This window comes from Lathamus discolor, chromosome 5, assembly GCF_037157495.1.
Source record: "Lathamus discolor isolate bLatDis1 chromosome 5, bLatDis1.hap1, whole genome shotgun sequence".
NCBI classification, from domain to species: domain Eukaryota; kingdom Metazoa; phylum Chordata; class Aves; order Psittaciformes; family Psittacidae; genus Lathamus; species Lathamus discolor.
The window spans coordinates 3945034-3964738 of record NC_088888.1 but is presented as its reverse complement, the minus strand read 5'-3'; the positions used below and the strand labels follow the sequence as shown (position 1 = coordinate 3964738).

Below are 19705 nucleotides of genomic sequence, written 5' to 3'. Positions count from 1 at the left end.
AAGAAATCTGATGTACTATACCAGAAAGCAACCAGTTTTAATAAGAAAAGCACAGAACAAGATGAAAGTGTTCTCTATAGGTTAGATATGCACACTTAGTCCTTTGCATGCAGAAGTCTCTTTAGACTGTACCTGACCGAGAGAAATCTTGGGATTTCGGAGGAAAGGCTGGATGACCACTGTGAAATTTTCATGAGTGTCGTATCTGCCAGACTCCAACAGCCTCCGAATTCCAAGCTACAAGAAACAAAAAGCCATCACCGATAATCCATCGGCATCTCTGCATCATAACTGTGGGTTTGGTTTGTTTTCTGAAAGCCCATGGATTAAAAGGAGGTTTTACTTGTTAACCGAAATAGCCACAGACGTTGGAAGACGTGGCTTGCAAAGTGGCTGAGAAGGCTGGAACACAATACTGCAACAATACTGTCGGGAACAGGATTTTGGTAACTAAACTCCCACCTATCCATCTGTACTAGGAAACAGAGTTCTTCTAAAGAGCTTTTCTGCTGCTTTTGGTCATATGGTGTTTTGGGTAGCATCAAATTACCTTCTCCTTAGCTCATAGGGCCCATATGGGTAAAATACTGCTATAATGTGTTGCTTTGTAATCAAGAGCTCGCCTCAACTGGAAATCGAGTTACTGCACCAACTCTTGATAAACATACCTGGTAATCTCTGGTGGCTTCCTTCACCATTGATAAATTTTGTGAGTTTTCTTCTTCTGTGAGAACACAACTGCACAGATAACTGCGGGAGAGGTTAGAGGAGAAAACAGGAACAGAGAGAATTGGAGTTCTGAGAACGCAGAAGTCCCCCTTTGCCACCCAACATCCTCATGACATGGGAGTAATAAGGAAACCTGTACAGTTGTGTTTCTGTGGAAATGGCTTATCATCCTTGCTGTTGTTCATCATTTCAACCCTTAGTCTTATGTTCTGCCTCGTGTGAATGGTGCTACTCTAAATCAGTTTGATTTTACTCCCAGGTATATCAAAGTAAAGTACACCGTACTTTACTTTGTGATAGTTTGTTCCCTTCATTACACCTTGGCATCCAAAGGTCCTGCAGCTTGACAAAGGAACATGCCAGTCCCTCTGAAGCTAGAAAATAGATCTTTGAAATTTACTGGCTGCATTATCTCTGAGCTGGTACCTTTCCAATCAACAATTCCTTTTGCATTGCCAAAACACAGAATTTGTCCCTGTCTGGAGGGTCAGCAACGAATGCTAATTACCCATTGCAATAAAGCCTCTATAACAGGAGAAACCTGTCTGCTCTGCAAATACTTCACATTCTGTAAAAGGCCTGAAAATCCAAATGCTTGTGGACTTCAACCCCACCTTGAGGAACCCTTGAGGAGGTGTATATTGTGTACCACAGGAAACCTTCCAGCTCTGGACATGGGCAAAATACACGGATTCTCTGACAACACTTAGGTCAAAGCCAAGAGAAGGCAATGCCATCAGGCAGGATGATGTCCTCACTGCATGGAATGTCTTCAGGACTGTAGTGCTACCTTTGATCATCAGTTCAAATGAGGAGAGAAGTGTGGAATAAGAACATGTTTTCTCACCATGGACAGTAAGCTCAGGTACAAAAGGAAGTCAAACAAGTCTTACTCTGCCATGTAAGTGGGGCACGGAACTTGAGTATCCACAAACATCTGTCTCAGAGGGTGGAGGTCCATCACTTCAACCAGACTCACTAAAGCTTTCGGAACCTGAAAGGTAAGTTAGACTTTAGCTTAGAAGCAACTGATTACGCAGCCCATGCTGCATTTATTTTACCCTAAAGTCCAGTCATTTGACTCTCTCTTCCCTTTCTCTCTGTCTTTTTTTCCTGTGGTTTTTTTTTTTGTTTGGTTGGTTTTTTTTTTTGTTTTTTTTTTTTTTTGTTTTTACTTTCTCAATTGCTGAAGGAAAAAAAAAAAATAAAGGGGGAGGAAGCAACAATTTCCCCCCCAAACTCAGTTTTTGATCCTTCTCCAACCCCATGGCCCAGTACTACTGTCTGCCATTTCAGACTGCATCTCACTACTCTCAGATTGACAAGACAAAAGGAAATGCTTTTGTAGAAGCCGATGGAATACGTTTGGTGCCAGAATGGGAAACAACACAACAAAAGCAAACAGACAGAAGAGCTAGCACCGGTCAGTCATGTACCAGTACAAGCTAGAATGCAAGGACAATTAGTTTCACAGCACTTGCCTGCTCATGCAGAATATCAAGAGTTTCTTGAATCCTCCTGGTGAAATTCACAGCTGAGTAGTGATCCTGAGAGAAACACAAGAGATTACTGCTAAGTGGAGACACAAGGCATTTGGGTTGGGAGGCTGGAGAATCACGTTAATTCACTTTCTTTTCTGGCACACAACACTGTGGTTGGTTGACTGCTCTTGCTTCTTTCTAGAGACCAGGTATTTTAAGCATATCAATTAATCCAAAATGTAGACAGTCTGGGTGAAATTTTAGGTTTAAAATAAACCTTGTTGAGCAGCAGTATATTTAACTCAAATCCACTGGGTCCTTCATGTAAAGATGCAGGAAGGAACCCAATCTGAATGCATGCTGAACAGCATAAACCAAGCAGCCATAGGTGTGCTCAGAGCCAGCTGATAAGCTCTCATAAAATGAGGTGAAATCATTGCTAATCAAGGTCATAGCTATAAATAAAGCTATAAAACTTGGCGGCAGCAGCGAAGATGCCTAGTGAGGCTCCTGCAGGAGCAGCAAATATCTCAAGCACAAGGGGGTACAGGAGAATTGAAAAAGCTCACAAGAATTTAGCATTTTAAAGGCAAGAGAGTAAAAGCTGGCAGAGAAAGGTGGCCTCTCCTTGCCACCTGCCCACTCAACTCACATAATCCCCTTACGGCATCCCTAAAGGCTTCTCCACAATCCAGAGAAGCATTAAATTCGAATGATATTGGGCACTGTGCAACTTCCCTAATACACACCTCACCTCACCCTCATACACAACTCACCCTACACTGCGAGTTATGGGGTAATGACTCCTGTAGGATTGGAGTAGCGGTAGTTCAAAGCAGTACAGTTCTTTCTTGGATGTCTTAATGAGGCTGTGCCAGCAGTAGAACAGTTACCACATCAGAGGAGTGAAGCTTTTCTTCCATTGTTTGCCCATGGTCACAAGACCATGATTCTTACCTTGACAAAGGTAAGTGATTCTAGGGCAAAGACAGTGATTCTTACCTTGGAGTAAGGCAGAGAAAACAAAACCATCTGATGCTGTAACTGGTTTTATATCAGGGCACTGTCAGCAGCAGCCCCCATCAAAACATACAGCAACACATATATAACTCATGTTATCTCTGTGAAGGGTCTAAGGATCCGTGGATTTCCTTTGAAGTGTTTCTACATTCACATCACAATCCCACCACACTTCCAGTTACCCAGTTTACTACTCACAGGATCCTTGCAATAGTTGCACAGGTCATTGCCTCCGATATGTACTGTTATCAGCTTCCAGTCAGCACCGAAGTCAATTCTCTGTGCAATAAGGAAGAAAATAACAGGCCTGAATTTCCTTGACTTTTAGATATGCACACGGTATCACTGCAGGTGGATGTATTGTGTGAAGCAACACCTGTTTCTTTTCATGCTGTAAGATTAAAGCAGTCCCAGGCAACTTACAGGATCAGTTTGCATTAGTCTCAGAAGATTTCTTGCTTGGGCTGGTAAGTGCCTGTGGAGAAGACAACTTGTGAGTGAAAGAAGCACCTGTATGGAAAGCTCAATATTAAAGCTCTCCAAACATCTTAAATCAAATTGTCAGATATTACAAGGGTTGAGTGAGAAGACAGTACAATACTCATGTTGCTGTGACCAAATCACAAATTCATATATTTGTGGAAAATCGATATCAAATTGGACTTGAATCCTGATTTTTCTCAAATTCAATAATCAATCTGGAACCGTAAGTTTAGCTGCTTTTACAGTGCTTAGCACCTAAACCAGCTGAAAAAGGATCAAAAGGAGTGTGACCACCAGGTCGAAGGAGGTGATCCTGCCCCTCTACTCTGCTCTTGTGAGACCTCACCTGGAGCATTGTGTGCAGTTCTGGTGTCCTCAACATAAAAAGGACATGGAACTGCTGGAACAAGTCCAGAGGAGGCCACGAGGATGATCAGGGGACTGGAGCACCTCCCGTATGAAGACAGGCTGAGGAAGTTGGGGCTGTTCAGCCTGGAGAAGAGAAGGCTGTGTGGAGACCTCATAGCAGCCTTCCAGTATCTGAAGGGGAGCTATAGGGATGCTGGGGAGGGACTCTTCATTAGGGACTGTAGTGACAGGACAAGGGGTAACGGGTTCAAACTGAAACAGGGGAAGTTTAGATTGGATATAAGGAGGAAATTCTTTCCTGTTAGGGTGGTGAGGCACTGGAATGGGTTGCCCAGGGGGGTTTGTGAGTGCTCCATCCCTGGCAGTGTTCAAGGCCAGGTTGGACAGAGCCTTGTGTGGGATGGTTTAGTGTGAGGTGTCCCTGCCCATGGCAGGGGGGTTGGAACTGGATGATCTTGAGGTCCTTTCCAACCCTAACTATTCCATGATTCTATGAAAAGCCAGACACAGAAACATGTTTGTAAGCAGATGAGGTGGCCTGTTCAGAGCTAGGTGGCCATCAGTCTATTCCCCCTGGAGTAAAACAAGGGAATCCCAAGTCCCTGTATTTAACTGATCACTTGAGCAAAATTTGTGCATAAACCACACCTCATCCCCCTGCAAAGCTGAAGTGTTTCCGAGTTCGCTGTGCACACCTCCCTCATTTCTGTAGCCTGCACCCGGAGTCAGTACTTCATTTTCAGTTATGTAAAGCATCTCTGTGCACACTGCCTTTCAGGGTAAGTAAAAACCAAAGAAACTTTCCAGATTATTCAGGCAGGTTAAGATGACAGCCTTGCTGTTTTCCAATAGCCAAGTGAGCACTCCCTCTCTCTCTTTTTGTGTATATACACACACATATACATTAATATCTATGTGTGTATATATATATATATAAACTTCCATGAATTTTGAGTTACTCAGATTGAACGTTTCAGCCTTGTTTGACTGCCCTGACACGCTGATCCTCAAATGTGCATAGAAAAGAGAATGTGATTGGAAAGCTTCCACCTTCCAGGCAGCTTTGTACTATGGTATGAGCTGCATCTCCCTCCAGGCTCTTGTTAGAAACACTCCACTGGCTGTCTATCGTTTCTGGAAGCATTTCAGCTGACATTAATAAGCATGACACTTGTTCTGTATGGCAACCAGAGCTTAGCTCTCCATTGCAATACCATGTTTACTGGAGGAACAGGAGATCTCTGTCACCACCCTTCTCCAACTGAATACTGGTCTAACACTAACATAAGAGTATTTACTGGGCAATGAACCCTGTCATACATCTACTTGTGACACAGACACTGTAGGCATGTAATCGTTCTGTTCACTGTTACCCTTGTCCAATGTCATAACCTACTTATTTACATCCTAAAGCTATGACAAACCACAAGTGGTCACAGTTTTCTTCTGTTCTTACTATGGAAACCCCTAAGCTAGGGCATCAACTTGAATGTTGATCCAGAGGAAAACACTGAGCTGACTGTCTGCAACACCTCCATTTTCTCATGCAGTCACTGAAACAGTGGAGCATCCTGAACCAATGCAGTCAGTAAGATCTGACATGAATGAAGCAGTGCCAGCAATCACCCATCCCTGAGCTGCACTTTCCACCAAATATAGATCGTGATCAACAGAAATAGTTTGCTAATGGGAAATACAGATATTTTCAGTTATTATCACCTGTTCTCTACTCTCAGTTCTAAATTCTCAACCTCCTTTTTTTCCACGTGAAATTGGAGATCTCAGCCAGGCTCTGCTTCAGCAACATGCTTCAGATCTATCCTTAACTCCAGCATGTACGTAAGCACTTTGGCAATGAATGCAGATAGGCTTAGATCTGATTCAGATCCTGCTGAATGAGACCTGCATTGCTACACTGCCATCAAGTTAACACAAAGCAGCCAGTGATTTCATTTTAAGACACCCTTACAGCTGGTTTCCAAAGACTGGTAAGGGTGCAGAACCACTTGATTTTAGAAAGGTTCCAGTACTTCTGGAAAGCACTTTCCAGATTGGTACCCAAAACCAAGAGAGGCCACAGAACAGTTCTGAAGTACCAGCATTAACCGGTGGGCTCTTTTTCCCCTTTGAATCAGATTAAAATTAATATATTTGGCTGACGAAGAATAAATGCTGGATTGCATCATCGCTCCAGGACCAAATACCTAAAGCAGGAGAAACAGTTCCTTAGGTTTGAATACATTTCAGTGTTCAACTAGGATGCATTCATCTTCTCAGGTGCACCAAGAGCCCAAACAGAACAAAATAGACAAACAGACAGACGTGACAAAACAAAACCCCAAAAGAAGCAACTCAAAGTTCAAGGATATTAGTGAAGGGACATTAGCGAAGTAGTTTACAGGACTTTACTTTTGCACACCTTTCTACAGAGAGTCACAAGAGAGAGAAACAACAGAAGACTAGCAGAAATCTGGGACAGTTGTTGTCTGCATCTCCTTGCTGGATGGTTACAAAGTATGGCTGCAGAACACAGATAGCTCCACTTCATCATGTTTATCAAGTCCAGCTGCTCGCATGGGAAGAGAGAAGACTAATTGGTATAGATGAAGTAGACAATTTTTCATTAGACTAACATGCATCAGGTCGTTTCATTCAGCTAACGCTAACATCTTGGTTGCTACTGATACAAGCTGCTTGAAGTTTTATGGGTGACTTAAGAGGTTGTATATCCTGTTTCAAGTCTTTCTACCATTCAAAAAAGCCTCTTTAGGGTTTAACTGACACAAAATACAAACCAGGAACCTACCTTATTCTTCCCTATAACAAGCAAAAGCTGAAACTAGTCTGGATAAAAGCTGCATTTAGAAGTATACTAATAAATTCTCCTTGGTGGCTGAATCAGAGCCATAATCCTTGCACGTTTCACTGACACACAGATACACTGAGTCATCACTAGGAAATAAAAAGCCTTCTCTCAGGTATGGGCAGCTGTCGGATATATCAGGGCACCTAGCAGACTGTCTCTCAGTAAATAAAAGCATTTACTGAGATTGCTGGTACGACTCAGGATTACTCAAGGCCTGCAGGAGAGCAATAAAAATACCCAATAAATCCTTACAATCTTTGCTTTGATATAACAAACTCAAACACCTCACTTAGCTTCTGAGCTTCACCTCCAAGACCTCTTTGGGAAGTAAGAGGGACTTTTTTTCTTTAAAGAACCAAAATAAGGTCTGGGTAATACCAACTAACAATGTCAAATCCAGGCATGGTCTGCCAGAACCTGTGCCCAAACTATGACCGAATTCCAGCAGCCATCTGTTTTGTTAATTAAACAGCACTGACTCTTTCAGTAAGAAGCCAGGGATTTCTAGGATAAGAAGTATAGCAAAGCTCAACTCATGCAGCCTCCCAGGTATGACTATAAGCAAGAAGCCAAATTCAAATGACTGCAAGGCATTACAATCCCTATTATATTGACAGAACTGGTTGCAACTGCATCAGGTCTGCAATGCACCAAACCCCATATATGACCATTACTAACTCTTCAGATTCAAGACTGTGGCTGTTCTTTTTACTCTCTCTCGTCCACTCCTGCTTGCTTATTCAGAAACCTGAGGCTAGAATTAAGAAAGATTTCATCTACTTTTTCTCCTATTATCTCTTTAACATTTCACTACGTGCTCACTTTCTGAAAGCATCCATAATCTCAGAGATTTATTGACAGATAAATAGATAAAGGAATAGGTGTTCAGGAGGAAGAGTAGAAACCACCATCACTAGTTTCTCCCAGCTTCTTGATCATGAATTTCATAACCAGGACTGTTATCTTCATTTGAATGTTCAGCTATGAAATAAGCCCATACATTTAACAGGTTTTTGAGCGAATTTAAACCCTAACTAGACTGGTTTTGCTTGCTCTTCAGAGCAAGTTGTGACAGCACATGAGACAGTTGAAAGTCAATTAGATGAAGCATCCATCACCTGCATATGTTAAACAAGAAGCTACATACTCAGCCTCTGCTCCAGGAACTGCCTGGTTAAGGAATGCATTCGACTCATTCGCACTCCCCGTACCAGTTGAATAGCCCACAATTGTAACATTGAACTCTCGAAAGATGTCTGAAAAAGAAAGATAGCAACGAAGGGAAAGTTATTACACCTTCTGCCTGCCTCAGGGGCTCGCACACACCAGCACTGCTACAGTTCTGCTCTCTGACAGCACTGCCACAGCTGCTGCAGCCTCCAGTCCTATAGATGCATCCACCAAACAGTGGCAGGAAGGACCACCAGCTGGCAGTGATGCAGACAGCCCTGAGCTTGCTGTGCCCTGCACTGTCACCGGTGGATACGATGAGCAGAATTGAGAGCTGCTGTGTGTGGTAATAGCTCACGTTGTGGAGGTTAAAGCCTAAAATAAGACCCTCAGCCATATAATGGTGGCTTTGTGAAGCAAACCTGAAGGGGGTTTCAACCCAGCAGGAGCTCATTTTCAGCCAGGGGATCTGGGTCTGCATCATGGCTGTGCAAAATCTCTTACTACTGACAAATATGAAGATGAAAGCCTCAGATGCGTGGCTCTGATGAAATACCATCTTGTTTTCCATTACCTCCATAGTAGCTTACAAAAAGAAGTGAATAGAGTAATTCACAGCTGAGAGTGAAAATGGTTGCATTGTAAACTATAATCTCAAAGGCTGAATTTAACCACATTTCAAATAAAGGCTCTGTCAAATGTAATAGCATCCAGTGAATCCATTAATTGCTTATTCTGATTATATTCTTGTTACATTCTGCTTATGATAATGGGCAACACACAGAAGGACAGTTTGCTGTCCCTCGCCAAATAGAAGTTTATTATTAAAGCTGATCCAAACTGACTCTCGAGTGGCTTTACAGTAACAATAGACTGAGCTACAAGAAGTTGCATGTTTCAGTGAAGAGAAAGCTAAAATTATTCCCTTCAGGTTACATGTATGAGTAGTCAGCTATATTTACCAAAGAGGTCTACTCTATGCAAACATCTCCTTTTGGAAAAAGCTGTGATGGGTTATTTATTAAATGCAAATGTTAATTGCATCACAAGCACAGGCATAGCAAGCTTTTATAGAGATTCAAATAACACTCGCCAAGCAGTCGAGAAGGGAGGGGGAAAAGAAACTAAGGGAATTTCTAGATGCTTCTCAGCTTCACTGATGAAGCCAGCTTTTAATTCATTAGTCCTATGATACTGTTCCTTTGAAAAGTAGTTCTTGTTAATTACTCTAATACAGCTTTGAGATACTCTGAAAACACATCATCAATTAGCCCTCTCCCTCTCTCCAACCTTGCCAATTAGAGCTAGAAAAGCATTTACTTACTAGGTAGAGTTGTCATGTTCTCCAATGATGCATCTCCTCCAATACTGAAACGGGAAAGAGAAATCCTAATCACTCATCTCTCAGCTGGACAGAGACAATAACCAAAGTGAAAACCTACCACACATCATGAGGAAAAGGGAAGGGTGATTAATTTGGTAACTATCAATATATTGGATTACATGGAAAAGACAGAAGTGGAAGTGCTATTGGGGAAAATGGCTGAGGTTTCAGTGGTAAAGATGCTTGCCAGAAGGATTTAATGGTCTTGCAGCTGTACAAGGGTATAGTCAATCATGAAATGGCAGAAAATGCCTGAGACAGCTATATACTCGAATGGATGAGTCCTAAAGTACTGCAGATTAGAAGGTCAGCTTTGAGACCAGTTCCAGCCTTGTGAAGCCACTCAAGGCTGTACCAAACAGCCAGCCCATGGGAGGCAAGAGAGCTGCAACAGCAGCTCCTCATTCTCAGCTCCTGCATCCTGCACATTGATGTTCGCTCAAGCTTTCCAAATTGGTGGGGCACACTGAGGCCACGCTCTGGCTTATGGAGGGGTATTAGGGCAGCACAGAGCTGCTGAAGTCAATGTCAACTGAGCTACATCATCACACCAAACAAATTTAGTCTTTCACAAGTGTGTGCTGCATGTGGTAAGAGTTCTCCAGTTAAAAAAAACATTTTCTGTGGTGCTACAGAAAGCTTTCAAATAGCAAACATTGAGAAGTCCCAAAAGCAGCAAGTTATGACTTGTTTCTACCAGTGATTTTTCTCCAGCTTTGCAGATTTACAACTTGCCATCCCACCATAAAAATACAGTCACAAGCAGCCAAAGATGAAAGCATGAGAGAAGTCACAAGGCTAGCTTAAAATCCATTGCTTAAAACATTTTCTGTGAAGGCAGCTTTATGACAAATCCTGGATCTTGGTACATATTTCACAAGAAATGTAGCCCAAAAAGCAACTTATTTTTGTTTCTTTCAAATTTCTGACAGCTGAAAGACCCCAAATGTGTGGAAAGGAATAGTATTCTTTACAGGAGAGAATGCATCTCTCCTCATCACTTTGAATGAAGACTTACCTCCAAGACAGTCCCCGATATTCAGTGCTCAAATCCAGGAGACTATCTGAGGCAATTCCTGTACCAGCCTACACATTAGTTTTCATTAACCAAATGAAATTAAAGCACAATTACTAATGCAATAGTCATACATTATAATTTCATTTACTTTTGAAGGCATCCCTTCAAAAGCTTTAGAAAGCATCTGGCTTTCTAAAGCCTTCCTTCTGAAGAAGGCATCAATACCTTTTATAATTATTTACAAGCAACTTATTGTAGGTGACACAAAATAAATGATGGAGCTGGGGAACAAAAGGTTTTTTTCTCATGGGTCTAGAAGAGCTGAATAACTTCTTTATGGTTGCATTAGTCAAGAATGATGAAAGCGCCTCAAACATACCTATAAACTTTCTGGCTAACGATAAGAAAGACTATATGAACTCAACAGAGAAAACAAACGTATCTCAGAAGCAAGCCCTGTGATATCTTTACACCAATTTGAAAAGCATTTTGCTAAATAGAGTCTTGTAGCAGTACTATAGCTAGGAGGAAGGCACTCTACATTTATGCTAAAGAAAGAGGCAAGCTAGCAACTACATCCCTCCTAAAATACCACCAAGAATTCAGAAGCAGAGTGCCTGACAGCTGTGATACTATAGTTCCATACTAAATTTGAGTATGGCGTAGTATAGCACAAGACCAGGTAGACTGTTTGCTACTACCTCAGATTAAACAGCAATACTACATTTTCTTCCATGTATAAACTCTCTTGGATTAATGGAAGGCTGGTGTTCAGAATGACTGTGCACAGATCAAGTGCAGCTCGGATACAGCAATGCACCACTGCACTCTCAATGAAAGCTCTATTCTCAGCTCCTACAGAGCATACTTAGAAGCAGAAACACCTGCAGGATCCTGGATATTATAATGTGGCAACCACAGCTATATACAGAATATTTGTCAATATTGCAAGTTTGCATGTAAAAGCTTCTATTTATTTCAGCAGCCTCCAGTGTGTAGGAGTTTTAGCAACATGCCTGCCAGAGAGTTGTAAAGGCTTCATGGTTTGTACACACAATATCGTTGTTGTTAAGGCTCAGATTCAGAGAAACCTATGTTCCAATTATGTCTTTCTGCCCAGTGTTTCCTTTGAGCTGGATGTAGAGATTCAGTCTTTGACCGATATGAAAACAGCAGGCAGAAGGGCGTAATTGGAATATACAATGTCTGGACCTTGAGACATGTTTCTTCTAGACTGCCTAAGATAATCATTGCCATCAAGAGCTACATCTTGATAAAGAAGTTAGCTATGAGTTAAAACAGGCACACACACACACACAAGACTGAACATCTTCTTAAATTGATAAAGTTAGAGGGCTCTTATGCTTGTGCATCCTTATCTCATTAAATAAAATGCTACTATCCAACATCCCTTAGTCACACTCTGCTCCTGAAAGGACAGAGGGAAAGGAAGAGGTTCACCAGCCTGGTTCTATTCAGAAAAGCTTCAAAAAACACAGTAACCTAAGGCTGGTGCTGTGTCCCATTAATTTCAACAGCATCTGATCTCTTCTGTCTGCAAATCAGAAAGATATTTAGGCACCTCTTTGCCTGTGTTTTGCCTGAGTTCAAAAGCATGTGAATAAGTGCGTGGGGGGAACAGAGTGCTGGAGAACTGACACCTTCTTTCTTGTTCTAACTGCTAGATCTATTATCATCCACGAATGAATGGATCTTTGCTTCTAGGTACAACAGCTATTTCCTCTCTACCGGAGCAGGCACATGTTTGCAGTTTTACCAAGAGAACAGTAAAAATGCTATCTTCTTACCGTCAAAGAATCCCCAAGGGCTGCTATAATTTTCACATCAGCTGGCTTTAGGGAATGCACTGCAAAGGGAAGAGAGAGACAGTTGAACCTGGATAGCAAATAGCAATTCTTTTTTACCACTGTGTGTGTGAAACATGCCATCGTGCATTCTGATGCTCAGACATGTTTTCTGCAATACCCAGGTGATAAAACAGGAGGCCTCTCCAGTTCATCTCATGTGGTTGTAGCAGTAGCGTACGCGTATTGCACAGCATATCAGCGGTTAACATCGCCAGTGAAAAGACAGAAGAGCAAGGAGCAAACAGTAAGTTGCAAACAATATCCAGCACCAAGCTGAAAGTAAAACAGCTCAGTTTAGACAAAGCAGGAACAGGAAAGCTCTAAAAAGGTGGAGAAGAAGAAGACAACAAGAAGTTATTAGAAAAACTGAATACTGCTGTGTCTTAGACTAACATGCATGAAGCTGTATTTCCAGTTTCCTTCCCCAAGATTTAGGTGGTATCACTTACAGGCTATGTCAGTGCCCAGATTTGGACTTTAGCATGGGATATTTTGAAGTTCTCCACTGGCAGTAAGTGGAGCTACTTAATCAGAATGCTACCTTGCGTGACAGTATGGCGCGGTATCTATTAAGCAGCTACTGAGAAACATGACATCTTTTCTGAGCGGTATTTTTCACAGTCCAGCAGTCATTGCAGCAGAAATGAAAACTCATCTTGAAGGACAGTTGAAGGTTATTCAGCCTCTTAACATAAAACAGGCAAGACTACCTGAAGTCGCAGGAGGGGAGGATGGAGACCTGTCCTCGCATAGCAGCTGGCTTCCATAATTCTAGAGAGAAGAATAAAGCTGAATAGCATTTGACTAGCAAATACAGTCAGTAGTAACTAAGATCTTCCTAGTAGAGGCCAAGTGGATAAACCAGAACCTCTTTAGCATGTAATTAACCAGGCAGGTCTTGGTTGCTCATTCAATAGTCATGTTTTGTATTGCTCAGACTAGGGTATCATCCTGCACTGATAACCTTGCTGTCTGAGCATGTGTTCTTATAGGTGTTTCTGGATGTCTTTTGTTTAATTCTGGGGCTGCTTTCCTGTTCCATGCCATGCAGTCAGTCTCCCAAGCCCCTTTGAACAAAGACTGATTTCACCTGCAGTGCAGATCATGACTCATCTGGCTACCATACAGAAACAGATGTGGCAGTGTGGGAATTATGATGACACAGTTGACACTTACTGGAGTTTGGTTCGGGTATGTGTAATTACTGTTCTTATATGTCCTCAGGAATGGCTCAGCCTACAAAACAGGACAATCTCAGTCAATGCAAAACACCGGAAGAATCTATGTAGATTTCCATTTCCCAGCTTTCAGTTCTCAGATGTCTGTAGACGATTAGCATCTTGATGCAAATGAAAACCCAAACAAACAAACAACCACATCCCCCAAAAAAGGCATTTTTAAAATGCCTACAATAACAATGTAAATATTTTTACACAGCCAGAACTCACAGAATATGCTTAGGACCCTGCTGTGCGTGATTAACAAGAAGCTTGTGGTCTTACAGCAAGGTAGTCCCAGTGACCTCTGCAAAGCTATGCTGACTCTGTTTCTCCACTGAAGCTCTGTTATTCAGTGTGGATAACTGATGACCTTGACTAGGTAGGCCCAACACCCTTCCCTCATGTTTTTGCCAATCATGATGTGTGACTGTGAAGAAGCTTATTGCTAAGACAAGCTTGCCTCCCTTCATCTAACAGGGAAGCACTCATATTGCTACTAGTGGGAGAGGCACAAAATACATGGGCAAGAGCCAGCTGCCCCTCATGGACACAGTGCTCCAGGCAGTTGGTAAAGGCTCACGCAGACTCCCAGCTGCCTATAGCACCTCCACAAAAACACAGACACCTTTTAAACTTACCTCAGTTGGACACTTGAAAACAATCTCATGGTCCATTTGCTGATTATTTGTCTTCTCCCCTAAGGGTTCCACCTGTGAAAAAATGGGGGTGCACAGAAGCAAAGCGAATAAGTATCAGAGAGCAGCAAGTAATGCTGTGCTACCAGCCACTGGAAACCACCTCTGCAGCACAGCAAGACAAACACAGTGTACTGCACCCATGCTAATGGCTGCCTCCATGCACTGCTTCTTAGCATGCTGAAGAGGCTAATACACATACACCCTGAATGCAGTCTGATAATCAACATGCCAGGCAGGAATCATCGCCCTGAAAGAAGCCTCAGCACCCCCAGCCTTAACATACTCTGAGATTTACTAGCTGGATATGACTGGTTTAACAGTCCAGGTGAGCTTTTCTCACATGATCAGTCTCTTTGTGAACACAATCAAGGGTTTGGAAGAGGTAGGGCTACCAGCTCCCTGAAGGGCTTTTTTGCTGCCAAGGGTAGGATGGAACAGAAAAGGGATGACCAATACATCCTTTAGAAACCTTACCATGTTGTTCCACAAAGCACGTGCAGCCTGGGAATGAGTCTTCTGGCTGAAGTGGAAACAGTCTGGGGCAAAGTATGAACTGTCCGGCAACCCCTCCTAGAGAACAGGATGAGTACTGTTACAGAGGCAGTAAATATGCAACAGGCTGTGCATTATCCCCTCTCTCTTCCAAAGAAATACTGCAGCTAACTTCAAACTCAAGTAGCTGCAAAGGTCTCTGAAGCCAAGAGAATTAAACAGGTCCAGAGAACACTAGTCATTCAGAACTAAGAAGCCTTTGAAATCTTCTAATATAGGATTTCCAAAGTAATAAGGAATACAAACCACTATGACTGTATGTATGGAATACCTGGGCACAGATATTGATTGTATTCTTTATTTCTCCTGAGATTCATACAGTATCGTCTTCTGAAGCACATACTAAAAGTCATTATAACAAAGCACTGGAAGGGGTTTGTGATGTATAGAGAAGGCAGAGGAAGTGCTCCCTGCTGAAGATTTTGAGTTAAGTATCTACTGCATGGTTGTCTGATCGCTGTGGCATGCACTCAGTGTCCCAGATCATGTCTTCAAGGTCGGCATTCCTGTTGCCCATTATCTACTAGTTATTCCATAAGCATTTTCTGCAATTTTAGATGTTAACTCTACTGAATCTTGAGTTAAGATTCATATAAATATATATATAAACTGCATATAAATAAATATTAGTCTAGAAAACTGCTGGTCACACTTAAAGCCAAGACAATTTTCAACTGGAATCACACCAGGATTTAATGTAGGGGTAGGTGTTTTGGTTGTTTTTACCTGTGTTTTTGGCATGTCAATATTCACTGAAAACGGCTGCATGACCACTGTGAAATCATCTGTAGTGTCATACCTTCCACTCTCCACTAACTGGCGTGTTCTCTCCTAAAGAGTCAAAGAAAAGTCGTCACTGTTCCTTCTTTTGAAGGAACTTATTGAGCTTATTGAGTCCCTCCGTCCATTTACACCTCAGCCAAGGCTTTCCCCTCCCTAACGCAGAAACCCAGACACGGCTGTGGTTTCCAGCTCACACAAGGCAGCCAACACAGCCGTTTTTAAGACACGCATCCCAGGCTTCTTTGCAGAGGCAGCCTGGGGATGGGTGCCTGACTGACACCAGCAATTGGATTTGCTGTCAAAAAGATGTTCTTCCAGAACCTCCGAAGCATCTTTGATTTGGCTGACGTCCCATGCCCGAAGTTTGTTCCTGAGTTATCACGTTCTTTGACTTAATCTGACCTTCAAGAAGATAAGTGATCAAAAAAACTGTGGGCTCTCTGAGGTACTCTACTTTCTTTGGCTCTTGAATAATCTTTCCTCTTGCCTGTTTTCCTGCTTTAGTGAAACGGAGTTGGAAAGATGCTGAGCCTGCTCCCATCTCCCTCTCACCCTTCTTTTGTTTTAATCACAACTACAAACATGTCAGTAAAATGAGTGGAAACTGTCCCCCATCTCCAAGTATTAGCTTTTCTGTGATTATTTGATCAACGGGAGGGTGACATTAAACCTGTAACAAACGCCACATGTCTTACCTGATACCTTCTGTTAAAGTAGACCAACATCTTGAACTCATCGGAGTTGTCCTCTGGGTTTAAAACACAAGGGCATTCGAGCCTGTGGGATGAGAGCATGGTGCTGAAGTCTGCTGCTCATTTTATCACCATTTTTGAGATGACAAGCTGCAGGGTTAAAAGCTTCTTGGAGGGGAATTTCTCTCAAAGGCTGCTCAATGGCAGCATTAGCTCTCACCTCCAAGTTTCTCCACAGCCCTGATTCTTGAGCAGAAACACATTTATTAAGCATAAATTCATGAGGATAAAGTAAGGAAAAACCTCTATGCAAGCAAATCACACTGGATGCCCATGGCGATGTTTTGGCAGCAAGAGTGAACCTCTGTACAGAGAGGCCAGGGCTGCCTGCACTGGATGCAGGCAGTTCTAGACAGCTTCAGTGAACCAAACACAGGGCACAGCTGGGCCTGTCAGCCAAGGTGGTGGTGCCTCTGCCAAAACCTGTGTACGAAAGGGCAGAAAACTCTAGAGAGGAAGAAGAGGAGAGAGCAACAGTGGGCTAAGGAGGAGGTGCTCGCTGGCAGAGCAAGCATCCATCCTGGAGGGACCGCAGCCTGTGGGTGAGCCCACACCACAGCAGGCACATATGCCAGAGCATGGGACATGTGAGAAGGAAGAAGCAGCAAAGAGAGAGCTCTGTGTCCAGACCCTGTGCCACCCATGCCTCACTGAAGAGACTGAGGGTAGCATGTAGCAGTAACAAGGAGGGAGGGAGAAGTGCCTGGAGTGAACTTGAGCCTGGAATGAAGGAGGATATGTGCTTCAACTGTTTAACTTTTTTGTTTGTCTGTTTCCCAATACCAGAATCAGTAACACTTACGGTAACGGACAATAAATTCAGCTACGTTCCCCAAATCAAGTCTGTTCCGCCTGCGATGGTAATTGGCAAGTGATTTCCCCGTCTTTATTTTGACAAGCTTTCTTGTTCGTATTCCTGCCAAGCGCCACAGAAGCAACCCACCACAACACCCGCTCATAAGTACTCCTGCACAATGTGGTTTTCTTCAGCAAGCGTCCCTCAAGACAGAGTTCCCACAAATTGATTCCTAATCAACTGAGAGGGTCACAAGTTAGAGGATGTGTCACATGAAGGATGGCGGAGCACCAAAAGAGATGCCAAGACTGATGCTGGAATCTCCGTCCTTCAAAAGCCATGCCATCCAGGGCCATTCTAAGTTTCTGTGCACTCACGTTGCCCACATTTATCCTTCTCTGAAATCTTGATCCTTCAAGCACACGATTTTTTTCCTGATGCTTCCTCGTCCTGGGTATGCCTAATTATTACTTGATAAATCCAAACGAGAAAAAGGACTGCTTTTAAATATCCTGTTGTATGATCAGAGCAAATCATCCCTGAGAGAACTCTTAGAGAAATACCTCCTATAGAGATGCAGTTGATACATACAAAGTATACAAAGACCCCTATCACCTCCAAGTTTGTCTTAATGGAGAGCACGTAATAAAACAATGTTTTATTTCTATAGTACTTCTATATGACAGGCAATACTAACCTAGACTGTGTTTTCAAATGTGTTTCAGTAACATAAGAAATGCAAAATTAGCTGAGATGTAACCTCTTTTTAGATGATTTGCTGCTCTCAGCAAGAAAAGGGAGACAATCTTTCAAGACCAAAAGCTTTCTTCAGGTCCTTCAACTCAGTAACATAACATTAATCATTTTAGGATCTGCTTAGTACCCTGTAAGCTTAGCTTGCTGCCATAGAAGCAAATGTTAAATTCAACACAGCACCTGAAATGAAGGGAAAAGGTTAAAGGTATCTTGAGATAATCTAATCTTAAAGGGTCCACTATCACTGCTTAATGATTAGGGTCTTGAGATATATGTGTGCTCTAGCCAGTAACCTTTGTTAAAAAGAAAACCTACAACTGATTATCAGAAGCACTCTAAGTTGAAAAGCTAATTTTCCACTGAGAGCCACCAGAGAGCCCTTAAATCAGAGTAAGAGGGTTGCGTCTATGTTCCTCCTGTAAAACCTCCTTCGGTGGCTGCCTGCATTCACAGAACAAGGTTGTTCTGCCTGTCTGTCCAGAAGAGCAGAGACCAGTGGCAGATTCTCTCTGACCTGGGAGGACTGTTGAGCCACCAGGCAACACACAACGTGATTAAGCACCCCAGACATCTACTTGAGAGACTAATTAACCATAAAACTAATAATCAGCAGTGAGACTACAGAGATCAGAAACTACAGAAGCATGAGAGAGAGTTTTAAGACTGCAGAAAGGTAAATCTGTAAATAAAGATAGTTTAAAGTGATCAATGACGAAAACCCTGTGTCTCAGTATCTTCTGTCTTTACCCAAAAAGAACACAGCTGAGCTCTTTCTGCTCCGTCTTGGACTCCCTTGCAGTCTAAGTGATGAATCATTGCAATGGCACCTCCACAGAAAAGTGGTAACAGCAGGGCTCATCAGATACAGAGACAGTGACAGACAGGTATTTCTAAATGCTGCGTTGAAATCAACGTGTGGGTACATGTGCGTACACAGAGGAAGGTTTTTAGTGGTCTGAAATACTAGAACCTTTTCCCTTTAAGCAAAAGGGTTGCCCAAGAAGACCTTGCAGCCTTCTGTGAGCAACAGTGAGAGCTGTAACATAAATCATCTTCAAACCTCATAAGCAGCTTCGGGCACGTATTGTTTGATGTGTGCAGCTCCCGGAGGCTTACTATGTAAAGTACTGTCACCAGGTTCACAAATGCCCGTGGAACCTGCCAAGAGAACAAGCAAACCTGCAGTCATCACCCCGAGCACAGAGTGCCATCTTGGCCCTTACACAGCCACAGCAGACCTCAGGTAGCAGCCTGCTGATTCATGCAGCTTGCATTATTTATAACAGAGGTGTTCCAAGTAGTTTCTCAATAATTAATCCCCCACATGTACAATACTAAATTACAGCCCCTGTCTGCGCTGCCTGGTTCTATTTTAGATGCTGATGAATGGTCACTTGAAAATGATGACTTTAGAAAGGTCTCAGATTGGCTCAGACACTCAAGTACTCATCATCCTCACCCTCATCTGGAATATCAGAATCTCTCAATGACCACAAAAATGTACTTATTTGCAGCATAATGAATGAGTAAAGTGTCTCCCAGCCACTGAATACCACAGGTTTGTTCGAATTCGTAGCAATGCATTTTACATCATTTTTCTGCAGCACATCAGCTAGAACTGAGCACATCCTTTTGCTTTTGATAACATACTTCTTTAGCCCTTTCTGCCTCTCACGAAGATTTTCCTGCAAGCAAGCACCTCTGCATACAGCAGTGCTCTGCGGATGAAAGCAAGGAACTCAGTTCTCAATCAATAACCA

General features: G+C 42.6%; 1 protein-coding gene across 6 annotated transcripts in view; it reads right to left on the bottom strand.

Moving 5' to 3' along the window:
* Positions 1-19705, bottom strand: part of PLB1 (phospholipase B1) — an 82731-nt gene that overhangs the window by 26740 nt on the left and 36286 nt on the right. For all 6 annotated transcript variants that reach the window (XM_065679455.1, XM_065679456.1, XM_065679458.1 and 3 more), the window contains 17 exons: positions 19006-19103; positions 16337-16418; positions 15585-15689; positions 14781-14876; positions 14247-14318; positions 13565-13624; positions 13099-13159; positions 12329-12387; positions 10521-10588; positions 9443-9486; positions 8096-8204; positions 3654-3705; positions 3429-3509; positions 2211-2276; positions 1623-1723; positions 669-750; positions 133-237 (listed from right to left, as the gene is read on the bottom strand). In XM_065679455.1, the coding sequence (XP_065535527.1) occupies positions 133-237; positions 669-750; positions 1623-1723; positions 2211-2276; positions 3429-3509; positions 3654-3705; positions 8096-8204; positions 9443-9486; positions 10521-10588; positions 12329-12387; positions 13099-13159; positions 13565-13624; positions 14247-14318; positions 14781-14876; positions 15585-15689; positions 16337-16418; positions 19006-19103 (1341 nt within the window). The remainder of the gene's footprint in view (positions 1-132; positions 238-668; positions 751-1622; positions 1724-2210; positions 2277-3428; positions 3510-3653; positions 3706-8095; positions 8205-9442; positions 9487-10520; positions 10589-12328; positions 12388-13098; positions 13160-13564; positions 13625-14246; positions 14319-14780; positions 14877-15584; positions 15690-16336; positions 16419-19005; positions 19104-19705) is intronic.